General features: G+C 27.4%; 2 protein-coding genes across 3 annotated transcripts; both read left to right on the plus strand.

Annotated features, from left to right (window-relative positions):
* Window positions 1–93: 93 nt before the first annotated feature.
* Window positions 94–2,736, plus strand: LOC105666628 (ras-related protein Rab-34). Its single transcript, XM_012317770.3, has 7 exons — window positions 94–571; window positions 971–1,137; window positions 1,209–1,310; window positions 1,417–1,481; window positions 1,565–1,695; window positions 1,978–2,185; window positions 2,463–2,736. Exons 1-7 carry the CDS (start codon window positions 512–514, stop codon window positions 2,531–2,533), a joined length of 804 nt encoding a protein of 267 aa, XP_012173160.1. The 5' UTR covers window positions 94–511; the 3' UTR covers window positions 2,534–2,736.
* A 7,365-nt stretch (window positions 2,737–10,101) lies between these two features.
* Window positions 10,102–22,673, plus strand: LOC100652262 (NADPH--cytochrome P450 reductase). 2 transcript variants are annotated; one of them, XM_012317771.3, is made up of 11 exons: window positions 10,102–10,269; window positions 17,396–17,604; window positions 18,215–18,407; window positions 18,850–18,999; window positions 20,007–20,131; window positions 20,301–20,489; window positions 20,565–20,803; window positions 20,881–21,212; window positions 21,444–21,705; window positions 21,801–22,029; window positions 22,150–22,673. In XM_012317771.3, exons 1-11 carry the CDS (start codon window positions 10,258–10,260, stop codon window positions 22,292–22,294), a joined length of 2,085 nt encoding a protein of 694 aa, XP_012173161.2. In that variant the 5' UTR covers window positions 10,102–10,257; the 3' UTR covers window positions 22,295–22,673. The 2 variants fall into 2 exon arrangements, with proteins under 2 accessions (XP_012173161.2, XP_048269143.1); XM_048413186.1 differs by lacking the exons at window positions 10,102–10,269; window positions 17,396–17,604; window positions 18,215–18,407; window positions 18,850–18,999 and adding an exon at window positions 19,595–19,743.
* Window positions 22,674–23,668: the final 995 nt, after the last annotated feature.

Consider the following 23,668-nt stretch of genomic DNA (forward strand, 5'->3'; position numbering starts at 1 on the left):
GTAAAATATTTATATTTTATAATTTATGCAAAAAAAATATTTTAATACCATAATGCAATTTAATAAAAAAAGAGTATTTGCACATACATTTTACATTTTTGTATTGGTATTTTAGATAAATTTTACTTATCGAAAACTTATGAGAAAGATTTTATTTTAATTCTAGAATATGTAATTGATTTGTAGCAGAGTAGATTAAATAGTATACACCTGTCGTAGCAACCAATGTTTTCATTTAGTTCAAAATTACTTATGTTAGCGATGGATAGGCAACATATAACATGCAAATGCTTCTCTAGTTCTTACTGTATAAATATGTATTTGAATATAGCATAAATATTAAACATACGAAGTCTTCAAATGTGTATTGTACTCATGTTTCAAAGTGAAATTATACAAATAAAATATAATATAATAATTTATAAATATATATTGTAAATATAAAAGGCTGTACAATTGTATATATTTGCATTACAATATAAGAAATATTGAGCAGTATACAGTGTAAATAATGTTAGAAACACGTTCAGCTATTTACAAAATGATTGAAGTGGCACGTGATGATAGACAGGTATGACTTAAAAATTTTGTTCTTATACGAGTATAATTTTTAATGAAAAATAATGAACAATTCATAACTTTATAATTATACTATTGATAAACATTTTTAAATCAGATTAAGTATGTCAATTGCTGCCGGACATCCGGTGGAAATTAGATTCAAATCAAATTCAAATTAAATTCAAAATTCGATTCAGTAATTTTATCGATTAATATTTTTCTTCAAAACATAATAATTATGAAAATAGGGAATAAGAAGCAATTACGTTTCTTTATTTTAGATTAAAATATTTAAAAATATATTTAAATATTTAATAATAAATTTATTTCTAATTTCAGCCACATATACTGCTAAAAATTTAAATTTTGAGATAAATGTACCAAATAATAAAATAAAAACGTTTTATAGGTTAATAATTGGCCACCACCGTTTTCGTCTAATATGACGAAATATAATGAAAGAGATTTTGATCCAATTGTTAAACGTTCATGCAAAACGAAACGCGTATCTTTGAAAATTGCAAAAGCAATTGTAATTGGCGATGTTTCGGTTGGAAAATCATGTCTAGTAAATCGGTAATATATCACAATATCTATTTCTGCTTTACATTAAGAAAAAAATAAACATAACATTGTTTGCTTTCCAGATTTTGCCACAAAATATTTGACAATAACTATAAAGCAACAATCGGTGTTGATTTTGAAGTAGAAAGGTTTGATATTCTGGGTGTACCTTTTCATTTACAAATGTGCGTTCATTTTGCGTTTCAACATATTTTATTATTTAATTTCACAATATTCATAATAAATATTATGTTAAAAAATAGAAATTTATTATTTATTTACTTATTTCAGATGGGATACTGCGGGACAAGAAAGATTTAAATCCATCGCTGCATCTTATTACAGAAGTGCAAATAGTATAAAAAAATTTGTTGTTATGAATGTGTAGTAAAATATAAAAATTGTGTCAAAGTTTTATGTTATAAATGTTTTATTTTAGTAATCATGGTTGTTTTTGACTTGGCCAACTTAATATCTTTGGGACACTGCCAACAATGGTTAAATGAAGCTGCTCAAAGTAACACGGAGCCATATTACATATTCTTAATAGGCACAAAACGAGATTTACTGGTAAATCACGTAGAATTTATTGACATATACAAAAATCGAAAGTAAATTATAAGGAAATAGTTAAATTTCTGATGCATTAGATAATTAACTAAATTAGCGAAAAGACCTTCAAATTTTTGTATAGGACATTAATTAAAAATTGCATTAATTATACAATAATCTACAATAATTTAATACAGTAGTTTTATTTAATATTACTTTAATTACAATAATTACAAAATACTTAAATTATGTTGTTATCATTGATTGACTATAACTACAAAATACAATAAATGTTTTTAGTCCAATCAGGTATATACAATAATGGAAAAACGAGCGGCTGAAGTAGCGCGGAGAATGAAAGCTGAGTTTTGGGCTGTTTCCGCTAGAACTGGAGACGGTGTATCAGAATTATTCACAAGAGCAACCGTATTATCTTTTCATGCCATGATTCTACATGAGTTACAAAATATGAAGCCGGAATTAATTAACATTGGTTCTGATTTGATAAGTACGTAGCACTATAGCTATAAAATAGATAGAAATATTTTGCGAAATCATGAATATTTGTTATATATCTAAAATGTTATTATTATATTTAATTATAATATATTATTATATCTAAAATGTTTTAATACCGTGCGACATTAAACGATCTTTTCTTAAAACATTAAATCTGGTTATCAGCTATTTACTATTTAAAATTAATTTTATTTGGATTGTATTAATTTTTTATTTCTAATTTTTACTCATTCAATTAAAAATGATAAAATACGTTCATATTTCAGCTTTAAATGGTCAACGAGAAAGAATTAAAACAAGGAAAAGAAGGAATACTTGTTTCGATTGTTCAACGTGAATAATATTTCTCAGAAATTTATTAACCACTAAAACTTGCTCATGAACAATGGTATCAGATACTAAGATTTTAATTAAAACAAAGTAATATATATACTACTTTGTGGTAAATATATCTGCAATATGTAATTCATACTGTTAATTTATATCGTGTATGGATATTCTGAGTAATTTTGTATGTTCATATTTCTTATAAATGCATAAAAATTCAAAAAATAATAAATCATAAAAATAAGAATCAGTCTCTAATTATCAAAAATAGATTTATTATCGTAACGTTGTTCAAATACCCCGCGCGTGAAAGAATCTTCCGGCTACGTAACGTATATGGACTCCATCCGGTAGTCTTTCTTTCTTACTCGCACTTGTCTGTCTTTCTCGAGATCGGATTTACTCGGAAAAAGTACGTTCTTTACTGATATACTCGATAGATAGAGTTGGCGATAATATTAGACAAAAGAAATCGCTTCATGTGTTCGATGTCGACGTGTCTGACAGGCGCATGTCTGCACGTATATGAATTTCGATCAGTGGTGAATCCAGTGCAATTAGAATTGTCTTTCCGCGAGTGTAACGGATCAAGCGAAGAACCGAATTGACAAAAAAGTGTCATCACATGGTCATTGCGTACCTTCCCTGAAAAAGATCGGACAGAAATTCTCAATTAAAATCTTCTTCGTTTGAAGACAATTTCTCAGGTAAGTGTTATGTTGCATTCCAACAGGTGGTAGTTACTAGTACTTGTATACATTGTATATACGTGCGTGAAGATCATCGATCGAGGAAATGTGTAAAAAAGAAGTTCGTGGAATGTAATAACGGTAGTTTCTCGGCATTGCTTCTTGCTTTTCTTTTATGAAAAATATAGTATATTCTCCTTACTTGTAAGTATATATATATCTTTATGAAATAAAAATCAGTTTTCAATAAGATGTATAGTCATCGATATAATTTTAGTTAATTTTCGAAAATGTATATGTACAGTTATTTCTATCATTACTATATGTATTTGTGTACGGATATGTTGTTTTAATTATTAACTCTATTTAATTTTTAATTAAAATTTTTACTTCTAATTATTTATTATTAAATTGATTAAGTTATATATAAAAATGTTTGGAGTTAAATATTTGTTTTGTTATGAGTAATTATGAATTAAATATTTATATTTATTATAATATTTATTTTATGCATTTTCATAAATCGTGGTCAGAAACTCATTCCCTACATTGATTTCTGTAAAATTAAATAATTTTTTATATATACCAAAGTTCTTATTTTTTTATAAAACAATATAAATTTATTCTACGGGGAAAAATGAGAAAAAATATTATGAATATTAGAATGGATCAATTTTTTCACATTTTGAAATGCACTGCAATTGTTTGAGCCTCGAATTCGCTAATGTCTGGGGCACTAGATTTTTATTTGTGGAGAATTTTAAAGAATAATGTTTATGCACAATAAAAGTTAATACGTATCTGGAATTAACAAAGAATTCGTAATGTACTCAGCGAAAATGAAGGAAATTAATATGTAATGAATTCAATTTTTGCATTTCAATACCTTGAAGTCGAACTAATACAAATATCACTATATAGGTAGACTGCATGTATCATTTATCAAACAACTAGTTCGTTGTTATTTCATATTTTTGTTATAATTTTTCATTTGATATATGGTAATTTTTTATTTGTTCTATTAAGATTAACTATATAATTGTTCACTATTCATAACTTTTTATTGATAACGCTATAGTGACTTTACATTGTAAATTAAAAATTGAAAATATAATATATGTTATACATATTATCTTAATACATATATTTTATAATCTGCGATTTTTTTGTATCATCAGTAATTGATAGCGTTATCACATCAGTCAGATACAAATTTCTTAAGAGAGTATTACTTGCTTAAGATATTTAAAAAATACCACAGCTCTTTTCATGCCTCTTTTTACTTTATCAAGAGGTTGAAGTATATTTTCGGCATAATCGAAATAAATAATGTGCATTTTTGTTTTTGAGTTACTTCTTATAGTACAATATTATATCATTCTATCTCTTTATATTCATAAAATTTCAATAGATCAAACGATATCAAAATTCCAGTTACTTTAAACTAACTTGTATAGTTAAGAAAAAATATAAATTCACAATATTATAAAATCTGATTTATTCAAATATTATATTAAAGGTTTTGTAATTTATGATGTAATTTTATCGCAAGATTTTTCTGTGAATCGTTTTAATTTTTGTCATTCTTTTTAGAAACTCATTAAGGGTAATTTGTAACGTAATTATAGATATAGTGAACAAAGTATATTTTTAATTTTTTTGGTAGGACAGTACAAAAGATTTAGGTGTATGTAGACTTTTATGATTGTATGCATTTCAAATTTACGTGCGTCATGCGTTGTAATAACAAAGTAGATAAAAGGCATAAGCATATATTGAAATGAGTTTCAAAAACTGCTTATAAAACGGTTTTATGACAGTTGATGTATAGGATGTTCTTGTTTTTGGTAAGCAATATTTACTTACTGTTTTGCCGACGCTGTTTATTCTGTATCAACATGACAAATTAGGTTTTGTACATTAAATTCGTATAATTTTTCGTCCTTGATGTTTTATATATTATAATAAAAATATATTATACACAAACGTTTCTACAAATAATATTATATAATTTTTACTACATAGAAATATATCAATGGGGGATATTTTCGAAAAAAAGAAATTTGATTTCTTAAAATTAAGAGATATTAAGTTAAAATTAAGACTCGATATCACTATCAGTCTTGTAGATATCATTATCAGGTACAACAGTTTTAACACTAATTTTCCATAATTCTTGAAATTTCACAATACAGTATAATAATATTTGTAATATATTCAGTCACGATTAAAAGTATTCGCACTAGCAGACTAGCTTATCTTGTTGCAGAAAATAGTATATTTGTATTTATATTACTGTAAATTATATATTTTATTATGAATTATATAAATAAAATACAATTTCACATATATAGAATGACAACGTAGATTAAAAATAATTAACGGTTATATGCTTTAATGGTATTTCCTTTAAATATTTGTTCGTCATAACCACTTGCATGTTTAATATCTCTATCTAAATGTGTTGACATAATTTTGAAACATAAGGAATTGGTACATCAATCATATACAATGACAAATATACATAAATGAATATTTTTCTTTATTATATACAGTGACTCAAAAAAATTGTTTGAACATAAACTATAAGAAACTTTTATAACTATGCATAGCATATACGTCATACGAGGTTTTTGAGGACTTTATTAGCATTGTAATGACACAACTATAATAAGTGGTAAATTTTAGTGCAAAAATATACGTCGTAAAGAATTTATGTACAGTACAGACTATTATTCTATAAGTAATAGATAATTTTATCTATCAATACAGAAAATTATGATAGATATTTTATAAATTGACAATGATGCATTTCAGGGAATTTGAGCGATTCTCATTCGTAAAGTATGTATAAATTATACGTACAAATATGTCTAATTTTCCTGGAATGCATGTTTGTGTAAATGTGCAAAGTTTTTAAAAGTTGTGTAAATTCATTCTATACGTTATTTTATATATATAGTATATTTGCAACAGGATACGAAGTAATATGTTTTTCACAATTGTGTGCTTAGATAAAAATATTATGTTTTTAGAACAATTAAAAAAATTGAAGTCCAATAATATATTATTTTTGAAAACGGTTGTAAATGAAACTTAAAATGACATTGAGAACAATTGTTATTCAGTAAAAAATATTACATCATGGTGTAAAAGTAATATGTAGAATACGTATTAGATAAACGGAATATATACGTATTAGCAAACAAAAATTCATCTCGGTTAACAATCTAATAATAATATCAAAAACAATTATGATATGAAGTTACAATACGAAAAGAGACAATGCAATTAGGGAATAGCATTATCATGACGTTAATAAGTTTTCTACGAACGTAATTTATCTCACGTAATATGTCAACGCAATTTTTCAGTTAATCTGTGATTTAGGATGATATTCGAAATATGCTTCCAGAGAGTACATTATATATTTATATAAGCATGACGAAACGTAATGAGAAGTTTTTTCACCTTACAATTATCTAGTTCTTGTCTTCAACCACGGTTCATATTGAATAATACAATGCCATTTAAATGATAGTAAAATCTTGCTACTATCTTATTGATATTAGGTAGTGAGTAACAGTGTACCATCGAAATTTCTATAGGTGAAATCAAGCAATGAATTAATTAATAATCAATCTCATAAAAAAGTTGATTAAAACTTCATAGTTATAGTTTTACAGTGAAAGTAAAAAAAATGAAATCATATATGATATAATCAAATAAAATTATGAAATAAATGTTGTTCAGGAAGCTATATACATTAGTAAAGTGTGTATTAATGTCCAAGCAAATGCTATTTAACACATAACTTATTCAGTTGAAAACGGGCAAAATTGCATATCCACCTATAAAACGCTTATTATATATACTTAACAACTACATCTAGTAATTAACAATCAATAAAATTGTTTAAAATTGCTATAATGATTTTGGAACTTAGAATACTGCTTATCAATTTTTCACTGTAGCCTGAACAGATATTTTCAAATATTTATACAATAGAGCTTCGATATCGAATATATTTCATAACTTAGGAGTTTCCAATCTGTTTTGATTCGCGATCTTCTTTTGTAATAACCAAATAATCTTCGGTCTCTTCTCCTAAATATAGAATAAAAACATTGTTAACAAAATATGGCAATCTGGCTCCATTTATTACAGCAACGTAGTCGTATTAAAATAAATAAATGCTAAAATTTTCAAAAGAATTACGATCTCAAGGATTTGAAGAAATAATGTCGAGAAGACATTCTCAATCTTACATTTATACCACACGTATTATGTAAGTATTTCAAAGTCATTCTTTGTCAGATCATAGTCGTAGTTCACTAGTTAAAGAATCTCGATTGAACAATCTTTGAATGATCTTCACTATGAAGAAGGTCAATGTTCAGTCTTACTAATTCTATCAAAATGTTCACTGTTCAGTCGTTCATAGTTAATCGATTCTAATGTTAGACGACACAAATGACAATCGCTGTTGTAATGACTTGCGTTGCATGCGTATCGTATTCTGTATGCAAACCGGATTAAAGTAACATGTTACGTAGGTCATAAATAATCAACATTATCACAGGTTGATTACGAATTATCTTCTTTATTTGCTTCATCCTTTGATTTCATGTAATGTATAAATCGTTTGACGAATATCATTAAACGCTTGTTTATTGGTATGAATAATAATAAATAATATTAATATAAATGCAGACGATCAAATAATAAGTAACTCGAAAAATAAATTAAGAAAAATTAAGAAAAACATGATAACTCACGTCTAAAAATAGGAAGATGCTAACATAAGTAAATAAAACATCCTATATTCCTTAATCGTGAATAAGGCGAAAGAAAAAGTACATACTTCTTCCTTGGAATACATAATGATCAATGATAAGGATTGAATAAAGTTGAGTTATCACTTAATAATCCAGAAAATTATTCTTATAATTTTAAATAGAGCTTGTTTCATTAATACTGACTACCGAGCGTCATATAATGGAACATCAAACTATATTTGATGTGAAATTTTTACAGTGAAATTTTTACAACTGCAACGATTCAGTTTTCTTGTTACCTTTCACTTTCTCCGGCGAGATAAATTTATGCATGTTGTTCGTTTATGTTGTTGGATTTTTACCGCGTTAATACTTTCGCAAAATACTGGTACCTCAGCTTTCTACTTCGTCACAAAATCGATATAAATGATATCATACATATGATATCATACAAATGATACAGTTTGCAGAATTGAATTAATGATATCAATGAAATTGGAATGGAACAATTCTGCTTTAATCTATTAATTAATTATAAAACACTAAATCAACTATTAATTGATATTTAATAATGCTCTTATTTAAAAGCAGAAAATTAATCACAAAACACAGAACATTTGTTAAGTATCTTATCATGAATTATACAATGTAACAGTATACGTGTAGTCGATGAAGGTTAGTAGATAAATTCGCTTTGTCCTCAGAAACAAATATCAATGTAATTGCACATATTTGATATATAATTAAACTTTTCCTTCTCGGCCAACTGTCTTATCAATGAACATAATATAAAACAATGGTATATTATACATATTACATATTACATTATACATTTATGCATGTACATTATTTTTATATATCGTTGACCCACTTTGTATCGTTGCTTAACGAGAAAGCTTTTTTTATATTCGAAAGTTGTTGAATAATATTTACCAAAGTATGTTTCTATTTCGCTAATATCATTTGTCGTTTCCAATCTCAAGGTCGAACATAGAGTTTTCATACTTATTCTAACTTAAGTAATCTAAAAAAACGCAACCTCATTTTTAAATAACAGTTAAAAAATTATTCAATGATAAGGATCTTATTTTGGAACAATTTCAGAGGGCAGTGGACCTGTTAGAAATAAAAGTGGGGGAATCGGGGAAAAATCTGCCGTCATGCTGCAAGAGAACGAACTGTCTAGTCTATCGATAACATTTTCACGCACGTTATGTAAGCGTTTTCAAATGAACTCGATTTAAACCATGCGAGCCTTATGACAAGAAATTTAATTACTATGTGAAGAAAACGACAACAAGAGAACAGCAATCAGTTGCACGAACGTGTTACGATCGAACATTATTAAAGTGTATATAATACGGAAATGTAAGTACATACATACGTATTGTGTCACTGTGTACGTACCCAATATGCTACTTCACGTAGATTCGTGTACAAATACTGTATAGGGTGTTTCAGACAATTGGTAAATGATGTCTTTAACGTATCAGTGCTAATATAACAATGTGATTACTATATGATATTTACATTGATACAACCTAAGACCGATACAACACTGCTCGAAGCAATTATAGATAAGACTGCATATGTAAATATTTGGATATTTGAAGCGATTTAGCGAAAAGATATTGGGTATTTTTCAATCATTCCAAGATCTCAACATAAAGTTACTTAATTTAAGTGTTCCCGTAAAAGTAATTTTTATCCACCTTAATTATTCTTTTTTTATTTATACTGATTAATATCAACTACTTATTTTTATTAATATCTAGTAACTGTGTATGATTGCCCGAAATAAGATCAAAGGTGAAAATTAGAATTAAAATTAATTTAATTAATTTAAAAAATAGACGGAAAAAAAATAGAAAAATAGATTAACGTGATTTATTTGAAGTATATTTTGTCATTGCAATAATCTGCGAATGTTTAAATATTTATGCGCATTGGACATGTTCGATAATATATGTATCATATATGTACCATATGATAACAAATAATCCCAATTGCGAGGGACACTCTGTAGATACATATACATCCTACAAACACAAGCTTGGTCGACAATGACTCGCTGATTTTTCGTTTCGTTTTGCTTGTGCATCAGTTCAGCGTGTCTCGAACGTGCTGGTAGTTACGTGTTCGTTGTGGCGCGAGCATGTTGTGTCGTCCCGAAACGGATCGTGCATGATCGTCGCGTTGAGAACTCGCTCTAGTTTAATAACTTCTCCTATTTATCGATACGAGGCATCGCAACGTCTTTTGGCAGCATGGATTTACCGGTAAGCGCATGAACATTGTGTATTTACTATTTTCCTGCTCATTTAGTTAGCATTAATTTGAAATGTTATATCCTGGCAGGCGATTTATTTATGCAAAATTTAATGGCGCAAAGACGGATTAAATGCGTAAATCTGTCATAATCTTTTCATAAATGCAGCAAATCCCTAGATTTTTCTAAAAAAAGAATATATATGTATAAACTTGTATAAAAATCCGCAGTCTAGTTATCTCTACAGCTATTTGAATGATCTAAGCTCGCAAGCGATCTCTCGTGAAATTAACGATTATCTTTTTTTCTATAGCTCGCTTGCATCTGGATGAGTTTTAAAGTTAGAATGAGAAGCATTGAGTGCGCGTGAGATACAGAGAAAACTTCTTTAGTATGCTAAGTGCTAACAGTCTAGATCGAGAATCTATTATCATAAGGATATAACCTAACTTTATTCAGTCGAGTTGAAAAATTTTTTTCAGTTGAATTAAGATTTTACAAACATTTTATTAGGCAAAATAAAAAATGTTATGAATTTGGAAACATCAACCACTGAAAAATTCATTTCGAAATATGATAAGCTTCCTTATTTATTGTTATGATAAACACGAATTAATAACGAGAAGTATACATGGCGAGCTTGAGATTATCTTTAAGTTTCCTTGTAGACCTACATTATTTTTATATTTATTTATATTGGAGCTTTTTATTTAAGTAAGTGGACTTAAGGATGGTTGTAATTAGAATATAGGAGTATAAAATGAGAAAAATCTTTGTATCCACTACATAAGGTCGCAATAACAGAAAGAAGATAAGCAACTATTATTATTATTGCCATTATTATTACTATGTATTATTATTATTAGATCCAACAAGAAGTATATTGCAGTTAAATATTTGCAATATAATTGAAAAGAAATATTTCATGGTTTCCTTTTTTAATATTTTATGTTAACTACATTAACTATGTTTCTAATCATCTCACACAACAAACAATTATTTCTAATCATAACAACAAATATTTCTAATCATCTGTTATTTATACTAGCGTATGGTGATTTTCATCAAATGTTCTTACATGCATTTAGTGTTTATTAGTTTTAATAAACAATATGGAAATACTTTTTTAAGCACGAGCAGATGCTTTTAGAGTCGTTTTTCGTTAACGGCATACATCAACTGATATTTATTACTATTAATTTTATTTTATAAAAAAAAATTGTACAACAGTGTTAAAGTTGAAATAAAAAACTTTGCAAAAAATTGAAATGATTGAAATAGATGATGCTGTGATATGCTCGTTCTTTATATATAACAAGTTAACCATTTTGAAGTTTTCAATCTTTGTATTCGTTTAATTTATGATAATAATAATCCAATTATGATTTTAAATTTGAAACTTTGACTGATATTTAATAATTGATAACAATTTTAGTTATTACATTTCGACAAGATTATTAATTTTCTTAATTTTCTTTCTTGTGTTGTTAAACTTTATTGCTGTTTTTACGGAATTGATCCTCTGTAAATAAATTAGGATGTCTGTCGCATTTAATTATTAAAAAACTGTAGACAATATTGTTTTAAATTAAAACGTTCTTATGTACTCTTTTATTAACTTAGCATTAAATGGATAATATTTAAAATTGCATGTAAATTAATGAAGTAGTATATTATTTATAACGAAAGAAATATTATACAATGATGTCGTCTTAATTGAAATAAAACATTTTGTTAACCAACAATACAGATATTTAACAAGTTAGTACATAATATAGATAATAAAATAAATGATAAATAGATAATAAAGATAATTCGCTCTTTTTAGAACGTATTAATAAAAAACTTAATATAGGTAATTTCAACTTCTAAATATATAGATAAAGAAATAATTAAATAAAGAGTAATTAAATAAAGAGATTAGTAATGCATGAAGGATAAGATACTCTAATTAAAAATGAATCCTTATCATACTATTTGTTTTTATTGTAGCGTTTAAAATAAATTCAACGAGACGACAAAGTGGAAAAATGTCTGTCTTATTGGTCTATTCTACTATTCTTTAAGGTGAATCACGTAACCTATTGCGTGAGCCAATATCTCGGTAACTGTTCAATTGCAGACTTGCAAATAGCAGCTGAAGGAAGACGATACTTAGAGAAACGACATATTTACACACACACACACACATACACCAATTGTCATAAATCTTCTCAGTTCTCTTTTACGCTACGGGAGATTAATTTTTCATATGGTAGTCGAATCGATTTATATAAATAATGTGTAATCTTGATAGCAATTCGTTTCGCAATTTATTTAACTCTTATGGTTAAATACCTTTCAACTAAATGTTATGTTGAAAGTACTTACAATTTTATCTACTAAATTAATGAATATTTTTATTTTATTATAGTGAGCTCTTTCGTGACCTGATTAAAGCAATATTACGAGTGAAAGCATTAACTATAATTATTGCTGAGTTAAGCTCTACCATGCTTCCGTATGAGACAGCATATATATGTAATTCCTCATTGGAAACAATATTGAAACTGCACACAACTGATGTCTAAAACTTTCATCTTCCAAATTTTCTTATTGGAGAATGATTGCAATAATATTACAAAAATATTATTTCTCGATACAACTTCTTATCGTTTATTAAATTATCTTAAATAAGATTGACTAGTCAGTTATGATATTCCGATTTCAGCACAAAGGGTACTTGATTCTTCTACTCAAAAAATTGAGCAAATATTTAACAAAAATCAGTATGATTAATTTTACAATCTAAAAGATGTTTATCCAATATAATAGACAATTTCTTTCATGTGACAGCGAATTATCACAGTATTGATCTAAATACAATCATTTATCAGTAAATTATAAACTGAACAAATCTATCACTACCTGATAAAAATCTTTGATATTATTTCTTTTTTAAGATTGTTTTAGCGATATCAAGGGAAAACAATAAAGTGATCCGAGGTCATTTTCATCTATGCGAATAGAATTTTTAATTGTGTCAAGTGACTGTAATGATACTATTACGTTCGAACGGTTTTGATAGGCAAATTCAGTTGACGAATGTAGTTTTTATTTGCCGAATTGCTATCATGAAGATTGATGAAATTATTATATAACATTTGAGATATGTTGTAATACATAACATAAAATACATAACAAAATAGTTCAGATAGGATAAAATAAAATAATATAAAATGCATAAATAATCTATACAAACTGAAGCGTATAGTTTGGGAATTTTACAACAAATTCAACTTTTCGAAATTATTCCAGATTTTTTAGGATCTTGAATATTAAAAAAAAGTTGGTTTTAAGTGTAGAGTGAGTCACAAGGAAATTTGTATGCATACCATAAATAATTTCCATAAATAAAGATTACTGGGAAAAGACGTGATATAGGAAGAATATATATTTTATCTATGTACATCATTATTATTGTTCTTATCTTGTATGAGGTCACTTTTAATATAAAAAAACAAGTTCCACCTGCATAAAAAGCAGTGGCAAAGACTTTTAACTACAAATCATTTCAATAAATATAATTTCAAATATAAATTATTTTAACAAGAATGTAATTTTTTGTTCAGTGTGTTATCCTATACGCATGTGTATGATACCATTTTTGAAAAATTGGAAAAGAAACATATATGTAGAAATGATTTTAATACCATTCACAGAAGTAATTGAAGATGATAATTTTATTTATCAAAATGATAACGCCCCGGTTTACGCATTGAGACATATCAATTACACAAACTTGTTATTTAAGTTTTATTTTACCTATTTAAAAAGCGTGTAGCTTTATAGAAATTTTGTATTTTGTTTCCTGTTAAATTATATTTTAACGTGTGTGTGTGTGCGTGCGTGTAAACGTCACTTCTATTGTTACCGCAATCGATATGTATATTTCTCTTTTATTTGTTCTCAAAATGGTATCGTACACACGCTCGTTGTTAGAATGGAATAATTATAAGATTTCACCAAAAAATATAGCGGCTTTATCGACATTTTGGACATTGTAGTTGAGGATATTGTATTGAAATACGTGGATATAAAAATTAAATTACGTAAATTCATATTTTCTCAAGTACATATCTAATCAACAAGAATTTTTGATATCATGCGGCTAACTATATTATGACGTGAAAAGTTCGTAGGTCGAATCCATGAATTTCTGACGCAAACTACGCGAATATATCTGAATACAATACTGAATACAAAAAATATCTTTACTGGGCAAAATTGTTCTGTTATATTCGTAGAAAGATCTGTTGTAACATATAGATGCTAGGATATCACTAAATATGACGATATAAAGAGTTCATTGCCATTACAACTATGTCAGGAATCTTTTTCAGAAGCCAAACAAGCACTGAAATAGAAATAAAATTGTTAATATTATGTTAAATAATCTTTGTCTTAAATTTTTAATAATGCGGTTTTTTTAATTTGTTGGCTATTATAAATTTTACTATATGCACCATAAAGTATCGTAAACATAAGAGCAACATTGTTACTTTAAAAAAATCATTTTCATTAGATCCACTGATAATATAACTACTATAATCATATGATAGTCTGATATTGTTATCAGATACATTGATACACAGTTTATTACTACGCTACTTGCGTTCTGTTTGCTGAGTCATTAATATGATACATTTTGGTAAATTTGCATGATCTTTCCCTTGTAAATTTGCTTCAAATTTAAATTGCCATTATTCTCAAGGTTTTTCAGTCTTTCTTTCAGTTTGCACGTCTCAAAAGTTTATCTGATAACTGTTTTAACCACTGTCACATTTTATACATAAATACATTTTATGTGAATAACATTTTGTGTTTATGCGAACAAAACATTCCATTTATTCACGCAAATATACGAAGGGACCAGAAGAGAAACGGGCGATGTCAATTTTGAAGAATTTATCAATAAACGGAAATTTATTTTTCAATATATAATATCACAATCTCATATTTCCTCACAGATATTATATCAAAATAATTTAACTTTATTCTTCATTTTATTCTACATCATTTTCAACTTGTACATATAATTCTGGCATTAAACTGTACAAAGTGAAAAGTATGTTGTATACCTAAATTTATTATGTAACTACTATAAAACTCGAAAAATGTTTATTCAAATTAATGCGATATATCCAGTGGTAAAGAGCATACGCCAGAACGTACAAAAAAACATGAAACTCGAAATTCGTTAAAATTGATATTTCCCCTTTTTTTCGTGGTTCCTTCGTATGTATTATTTATTACCACGAGACAAATATAATTTATGCAGGTAGTCACGTAGATTGCAGGAAAGATCGATGACTTAGATGTTGAACGATGCCCTCGGTAAAATTATAATTGTCAAATTCCACCAATACGAAAATGCTTACTCATCTCGATAACGACCGCTCACGCATATCATTTTGTTAATCATTCGCTTTAAATCAGTCGTTAGATAAATCAGACTTCGTTAGTTTCATATTTATGCTTTTTCACTTTTAATTAAAAATCTCATATGAGTATATTTTTCACCGCAGGTTATAATATTCAGATATTTGTAAATTTCATGAAATGTTAATTGCCTGATACTGACCACCACGCCGAAATCACATGTTTCTCTCAGGATGCCACGGGAGTATTTTTGTTATTCAAAATATATAGTTGCAAAATAATAATAAATTGATGATGTAAGACAACATTCTCCCCGAATGGAGCGATTATCTTATTGGTGGTCATTGCTGACCACCGTGACGTCTTGGTAATAGTTAATAGCGACATATTATAATAAGGTTTCGTTTATCTCAACAAACCATTCACATTCATTATTTCGTTGTAAGCAAAACGTCCAGAATATATTGTTGAAACGTGTAGAAGATATTAGTAAACAGTATTTGCTTATTCATTTGCTCATATATATATATATTATATATATATATATTACTATTACTATTATATATATTACTTACTATTATATATATAATAGTAGGGCATGTACACACTTCAATTATATGATTATAAAGCAGCATTTACGATTATTTTCTAAGGTGTGTTTATAATAATATTCTTAGATGACCCCTCAAATATATGGATGCAAACACAGTGCACCGTTAGATGCAAGATTTGTTCTCATTTTTTTTTTATTGCTGTTCTAATAAAAATGTTTAATTGTTCAATGGGGCACTTCTTATTTCAAAGTACCTTCTATTTATCGATTATATTCAAAATGCCCTAACTGTCAATTTTTATACAATTTTTACAATTGTAAGAAGTTCAAGGTCCGCTCCAGTCACCAATGACCTCCGTGGCATCACAGAAGAAATCATGGCCAGTCATATATGACCAATATAGCAGTCAAAGTGTTAAATAGTGTATCATTTTATTTGACTATATGCTATTTTGAAGTAATTACGCAGTGAGTTTCAGTATCTAGGAATAAATAAATCCAAGTCATAAATTTACTACGTGTTGTATATTACTGCAGTCGTTAGTGACAAATGAAACTAGATTATATTTTTAAATTAGATTATATTTTTCTGACTTTAACGCCAATTTATTAAGTGACTCTACGAGCTAAATGAAATTTATTAAACTATGACATTTATTTGGTTTACACAACCTGCAGTCCTGTAAATGTTAATTGAGTCGCTCTGAGTTGATTTGAAAATAGGAAAAAAATTCATAAAATAAAATTGAATGTTTTTAAATGACGCATCAAATGATATAGTGAGTTCTTTTTTAAATTAGAATAATGAATTACCATGTACGATATTACTAATCAAAGGGATTCCAAAATATGTAAATTTCAGTTATAGTAAAATATTAGCCACAAAGCTATCATAAAATATGCCAAATATCCATGAATACATATAGAAACATTATCACCTTTCTAGAAGAAATTTGGATTATTTTAATCTGTCTAAAGTTAATAATTCGTTGTATATCTTAAAGAATATTAATTTTTCAGTCAATATTTCAAAATGTATGGATTCCCCCGGAATAATAAAATATCAAATAAAATCTTGATTACTTGTTTAATATTAATAGAGCCAATTAGTTAACTAACTAAATTATGATAATTAATGTGACAACTTTTTGTATTGTTTCAGACTGCGGGCGCGCTACAACCAAAGGCAATAAGAATGGCAGGTTCTCCGGTGCTGGAGATGGAGGACAAGACAGAGGTTCTTGAGGAACCACTCTTCAACACCCTCGACATCATACTGCTCACTGCCCTTTTATTGGCTGCACTATGGTGGTTGATGCGCAGAAACAAACAAGAAGAATTCGCGGCCATCTCGAAATCCTATTCCATCCAGTAATAATGAATTATTATTACTAATATCATTAACATATTGATTGACACAGTGAATATCGGTGACTCGCGTTGCTAAATTTTTTCGAATAATTAAAACAAGATAAATATTATGGACTAAACATTTTTGAGTAGTGTAAATGATATGTTTTGCGTTAATTAAATGTTATGGTATGGTATTAGGTCATCCCATAAATTCGTTCCGTTTTCGAGCGGTTATATATGTTAAGATTGTTTACATACCTTTCAGTTTCATGAAAAAATGTAATCCCCCTCTTGTTGTACAACTTCTTCCTATTTTTCAAGTGCATTGACCCCTTATCGCCGTATGTTTAGAAATCGACACATGAAATGTATACACAAAAGTCGGCGCGAACTTATGGGATGACCTAATATATTTAAACCTATTACGACTCGCAGAGAAAAATCTATAAAATTCGAATAACACTTAACCATTGTTAATATAATCATATATATAACTATAAGTATGTACAATACTATAAGTGCAGTATGTAGTATCTTTCATATAACATGGGAGATACGCCCTGCATTATGCGAATTCCCTGTTATAGAGGACCTATGGCGGAATATCGTAATAAATTTTTTGTTACAGGCCAACTATGTTCCCTGCGGTACAAACATCAGAAAATTCATTCATAAAAAAGTTGAAGGCTTCTGGGAGAAGTTTAGTAGTATTTTACGGTAGTCAAACCGGAACCGGTGAAGAATTTGCCGGTAGACTGGCCAAAGAAGGCATCCGGTATAAAATGAAAGGCATGGTGGCTGATCCTGAAGAATGTGATATGGTACTGATTTATTTGTTAAAACAGAAATACAAACTACTAATCTTAATCTTTGTTTCATTTAAGAAGTAGCATTTTCTTTTGTCAGATTAATTAATTTCAGTAAAAATTATTTATATAGTTAGAACATTAAATTAAATTTCGTAGAAAATTGATTAATTCCATTTATACTTAATATTCAGTTATCTTTATCACACTTAATATTCATTGATATTTTGATTTACGTAATTTAAATTATATCTCAATTCCACTAAATATTTGATTGTCATTAGAATTTATCGACATAAATTCAGTAATAAAATTCAAGTATAAAATAAATAAGCCAATAATAATATGTAGTAGAATTCAAGTATAAATTAAGTAAATCAAAAGAGAAATTACTTTGATGCTTCGTTATGTTATTCATTTATTCGTGATCTTAAATAATTGTAATTTATTATAACAGGAAGAGTTAATACACTTGAAAACAATTCCAAACAGTTTAGCAGTATTTTGCTTAGCTACATATGGAGAGGGTGATCCTACGGACAATGCTATGGAATTCGTTGATTGGCTAAAAAATGGAGATGCTGATTTAAATGGATTAAATTATGCTGTAAGTATTTTATATCTAATATTGAAGTTGAAATTATAATTATATGGTTCTAGTATTACATATAGATATGTAATAACATTTAATACATAATTTACATACATTTTATACTATAATTTTAAAAATACATTTTTAAAATTATAGTACAATCGTGCAAATGTGTGCATATTTGTAATCATAATTTAAAATAACAAGTAAAATATAGTATGTTGCAAATGTAAAATATAATTTAAGCCATTTTAAGCAAAAGTAAATTAGAACTTATTTTTGTGTTGTTAGAGGGCGTTGTATATCTTTTCACATGGTTATAGCATTAGATTAGTATAAGGTCAGAGTACTGTTATACTGTTCATTTACATTGAGCATTACATTAAATATTATAATAATCTATGTTACATTATAAATTACATCATCAATTACTTTTTTCTATGATAAAGTTTTCATTTATGTAACAATAATGGAATGTTACATAAGTACTTCATAGCAGTCACGTGTGCAGCTACATAGATAGCATTTATTAACGTGTGATAGTGTTCTTTATTGTGAAAAATAATTGTTTATTGTAATTATTACGGTTATAATAGCAGCAGAATTTTTTAGTAAATTGTAAAACATTCCTCGAAAAACATTTTGACAATGAACGTAAAAAAGTTCGACAAATTCTTCCAAGTGATGATGAAGCATTATAGATGCAACAGCGCTACCCAACGGCGCTTTTCAATGTTAGTTTTAGCGCCAACGTCTAAGGTACATGAACTAATATTTAGAAATTTGTCTACCGATGTTTATATTTTTACAATTAAATTTTGCAAACATATTTTATTAAAATTTTTCATATATTTATTCATGTCTCATTATAATAAAATTTTAAAATATTTTATATAACACATACGTAATATATATACAATATTTCTATGATAAGTATTCAAATATTTTCGTCGATTACTGCATACAGTATAAAAAGTATATATTCATTTATTATTTATCATTCTTTTCGCTTTATTTTGCAGGTATTTGGTCTTGGAAATAAAACATATGAACATTACAATGAGGTAGCTATATATGTCGATCGTAGATTAGAGCAACTTGGTGCTACACGCGTCTTCGAACTTGGTTTGGGAGATGACGATGCCAAGTAAGTTTATAGAGATACCAAAAACAGTTTCATATCTCAAATGTTAAAGTTACTTGTATAAATTTATACAAGATAACCTCAAAATAAAATATATAAAATTATATATATATACAATAAATATATGTATATACATACAATAAATAATAATATATAAAATAAATAATTATAGTATAGAAGATGATTTCATCACATGGAAGGACAAGTTTTGGCCAACAGTTTGTGACTTCTTTGGAATTGAAGGTACGGGTGAAGATGTTAGCATTAGACAATACAAGCTAACTGAACACGTTGACATACCACCTGAACGCATTTACACTGGTGAAATAGCTCGTCTTCACTCATTTAAGAATCAAAGAGCGTATGTTTAATTTATCTCTTTGTAAATATATCGAGATCATAAAAATATTTATCTAACTTAATTTAATTTCTACAGACCTTTCGATGCAAAGAATCCTTATTTAGCTCCAGTACACGAAAACCGTGAACTTCATGGTCCAACTTCAGAAAGATCATGTAGGCATATAGAATTTTACATAGAGGGATCAAAAATGCGATATGAAGCTGGTGATCATTTAGCAGTATACCCTGTAAATAATGCAGAACTAGTAAATAAAATTGGAGAAAAGTGTGGTGTACATCTAGACACAGTGTTCACTCTTACGAATACAGATGGTAAATTAGAAATAAGCTAAATATGAATTTAATTAATATTAGCGTCTTTATAATGTGAATTTTTTTACATATTACAGAGGAATCTACAAAGAAGCATCCATTCCCTTGTCCATGTTCTTACAGAACTGCTTTGACACATTACTTAGATATTACTAGTAATCCGCGCACCCACGTTCTTAAGGAATTAGCGGAATATTGCACTGATCCAAACGACAAAGAAAAATTAAAATTAATGGCGTTAACCAGCGCAGAAGGCAAAGCTGCATATCAGCAATGGGTAGTTCAAGAAAATAGAAATATTGTACATATCTTGGAAGACATTCCTAGTTTAAAGCCTGCCTTAGATCATCTTTGTGAACTTTTACCAAGATTGCAATGTCGATATTATTCGATTTCCTCTTCTCCCAAGGTATGTTGGAATTATTTTGCAGTAAGTTACTGCGTAAACTTGAATTTGAATTTGATATGAACATTGAGTAATATAAGCAATATTACATAACATTAAATATTTAAACATAGTAAAATAATAAGATTGTATAATTTATATAAAAAGTACAGTTCTTAATTTTTTGTTCTCTATTGTTACAATTAAATAAGACTTTTTAAGGAGTTCTAAAACAATTTCTTGATTAATTTTCAGCTATACATAACATCAGTCCATATTACTGCAGTTGTAGTGGAATATAAAACACCTACAGGTAGAGTTAACAAAGGTGTGACAACTAGTTGGTTAAAGGAAAAGCATCCTTCAGATCCACCATGTTATGTTCCTATTTTTGTGCGAAAATCTCAGTTTCGTTTACCAACCCGACCGTCGATTCCAATAATCATGGTTGGTCCAGGTACTGGTATAGCACCATTCAGAGCATTTATACAAGAACGTGATTTTGCCAGAAAGGAAGGTAAATACAATACAAAAAAAAGTTAATTCTATATTTATCTGTATTTCTTTAAATAAATCGTAAATTAAATAAATGTATCATTTTTAATCTTTTAGGAAAAGAAGTTGGAGATACTATTTTATATTTTGGATGTAGAAAAAAAGATGAAGATTTTCTTTACAGAAAAGAACTTGAGGAGTACGTAAAGAGTGGTACTCTAATCTTACATACTGCATTTAGTAGAGAGCAGGCTCAAAAAATATATGTTACACACTTATTGGAAAAGAATAAAGAAGAATTGTGGAGAGTTATCGGTGAACAAAATGGGCATATCTATGTGTGTGGGTTAGTATAAAATCATATTAACAAAAATATGTGCAACATATATATGTAGACATATTTTTTTAATTGTGTAGTAATTCGTGATATATTTGTGAAATATATGTATATTTGTTTGTATTTTAGAGATGCAAAAAATATGGCACGTGATGTACACAATATTTTATTAAAAGTTGTAATGGAAAAAGGAAAAATGTCAGAATCAGATGCTGCAGATTACATCAAGAAAATGGACTCACAGAAACGTTACTCGAGTGATGTATGGAGTTGAATGAGGGTATTTAATTTATGTCACGAATATTTATAACTTAAATTGTTAAAATTTTTTTAAATATGCCTTTATGAGAAAGGTTAACGATAATCATCTTCGTGCAATTGTACGATATACATATAATCGCTTAAAGTACTAATTGATAATTGTATACATCAACAAAATCATACAAGCACTAATTGTATTTATTACACATAAGTAGTTAACGTATTTGTATAAAAGGATCTATTCTATATCACAATGTTAAATAATTGCAACGTTAACATTTTTCTGGGACTCGTTAAGAGTGCAATAACAAATTTAAAATATAATTTTACATTTAACGTGCGTAATATACCTGTATAATACTACAAAGTAATAAATATTGGTATACAAGAGACACGAGATGATAAACTAAATTATTTTATTATGTAATATTAATAATGTAATAATGATATATACAAAGTGAAATATTCACCAAATGTTACAATATTTTTATTAAAAAGAAAAAGGAATTATTAAAGCAGCTATTGCAATTAAAAATACATAGCCTTTATACTTTTGAGATATTGTACAAAAAAGGTTATATATATAAATATATTTTTCCTATATTGGAATGGAAGTGATAATAAATATATGCCATTTTAAAAAATTCATCATTTTATATTTCCTAAAAATAAGCTATTGCTACATATCTGCCTTATTTATTATTATGTGAAAAAACTTCTTAGAACGAAATAACAGTATTTCAAAGTAATCACCATTTTTTTAAATAGAATTTTATATTTATTTTTCGATATCCTTGTAGAACACGAAAGAACAAATTCAATGATCACATTATTTAATCCCTTATTGCTTAATGCCTTAATAATTATATTGTTTCCATCATTCAATGTTAAGATATTTGCTACTGAAGTGTACATGTGCAATATTTAATCATGTTCAATTGATAGGTGGCAAAATTAAAAAATCCAAATTATTCGGTTGCTAGGCACAATTTTTCAATTTTAAAAGGCTCAAATGAGAGTTTTAGGACAGGAAGAGAAAGAATTAATGAATTAATATAATAATAATTAATTAGAATAAGGGATTAATAAAGATTAGTTTCATATGAATATTCTCTCCCCGGTTTTTTAGTTATAAGCAAGTTTTAAAAATCGTTCAATCCATGGACAACAAAATATTATATAACGTAATACAAGATAACGTTATATACTACAACGTAATACATTACATCGTAATACATTATAACGTAATTCTATATAAAGTAATACATTATAATGTAATACAATATAACGTAATACATTATAATGTAATATAATATAGCGTGTTATGATATAACGTAATACATTATTACGTAATAAAATACAAAGTAATACTATATAACATAATACA

This window comes from Bombus terrestris, chromosome 16, assembly GCF_910591885.1.
Source record: "Bombus terrestris chromosome 16, iyBomTerr1.2, whole genome shotgun sequence".
NCBI lineage: Eukaryota > Metazoa > Arthropoda > Insecta > Hymenoptera > Apidae > Bombus > Bombus terrestris.

Excerpts from the sequence above, each read along its gene's own strand:
- LOC100652262 (XM_012317771.3), top strand. Across the intron at positions 18,408-18,849 it reads ATCCTGAAGAATGTGATATG|GAAGAGTTAATACACTTGAA; the intron begins GTACTGATTTAT and ends TTATTATAACAG. Across the intron at positions 20,804-20,880 it reads CACTCTTACGAATACAGATG|AGGAATCTACAAAGAAGCAT; the intron begins GTAAATTAGAAA and ends TACATATTACAG.
- LOC105666628 (XM_012317770.3), top strand. The coding sequence starts at position 512 with ATGTTAGAAACACGTTCAGCTATTTACAAAATGATTGAAGTGGCACGT. Across the intron at positions 1,311-1,416 it reads GTACCTTTTCATTTACAAAT|ATGGGATACTGCGGGACAAG; the intron begins GTGCGTTCATTT and ends TACTTATTTCAG. Across the intron at positions 2,186-2,462 it reads CATTGGTTCTGATTTGATAA|CTTTAAATGGTCAACGAGAA; the intron begins GTACGTAGCACT and ends TTCATATTTCAG.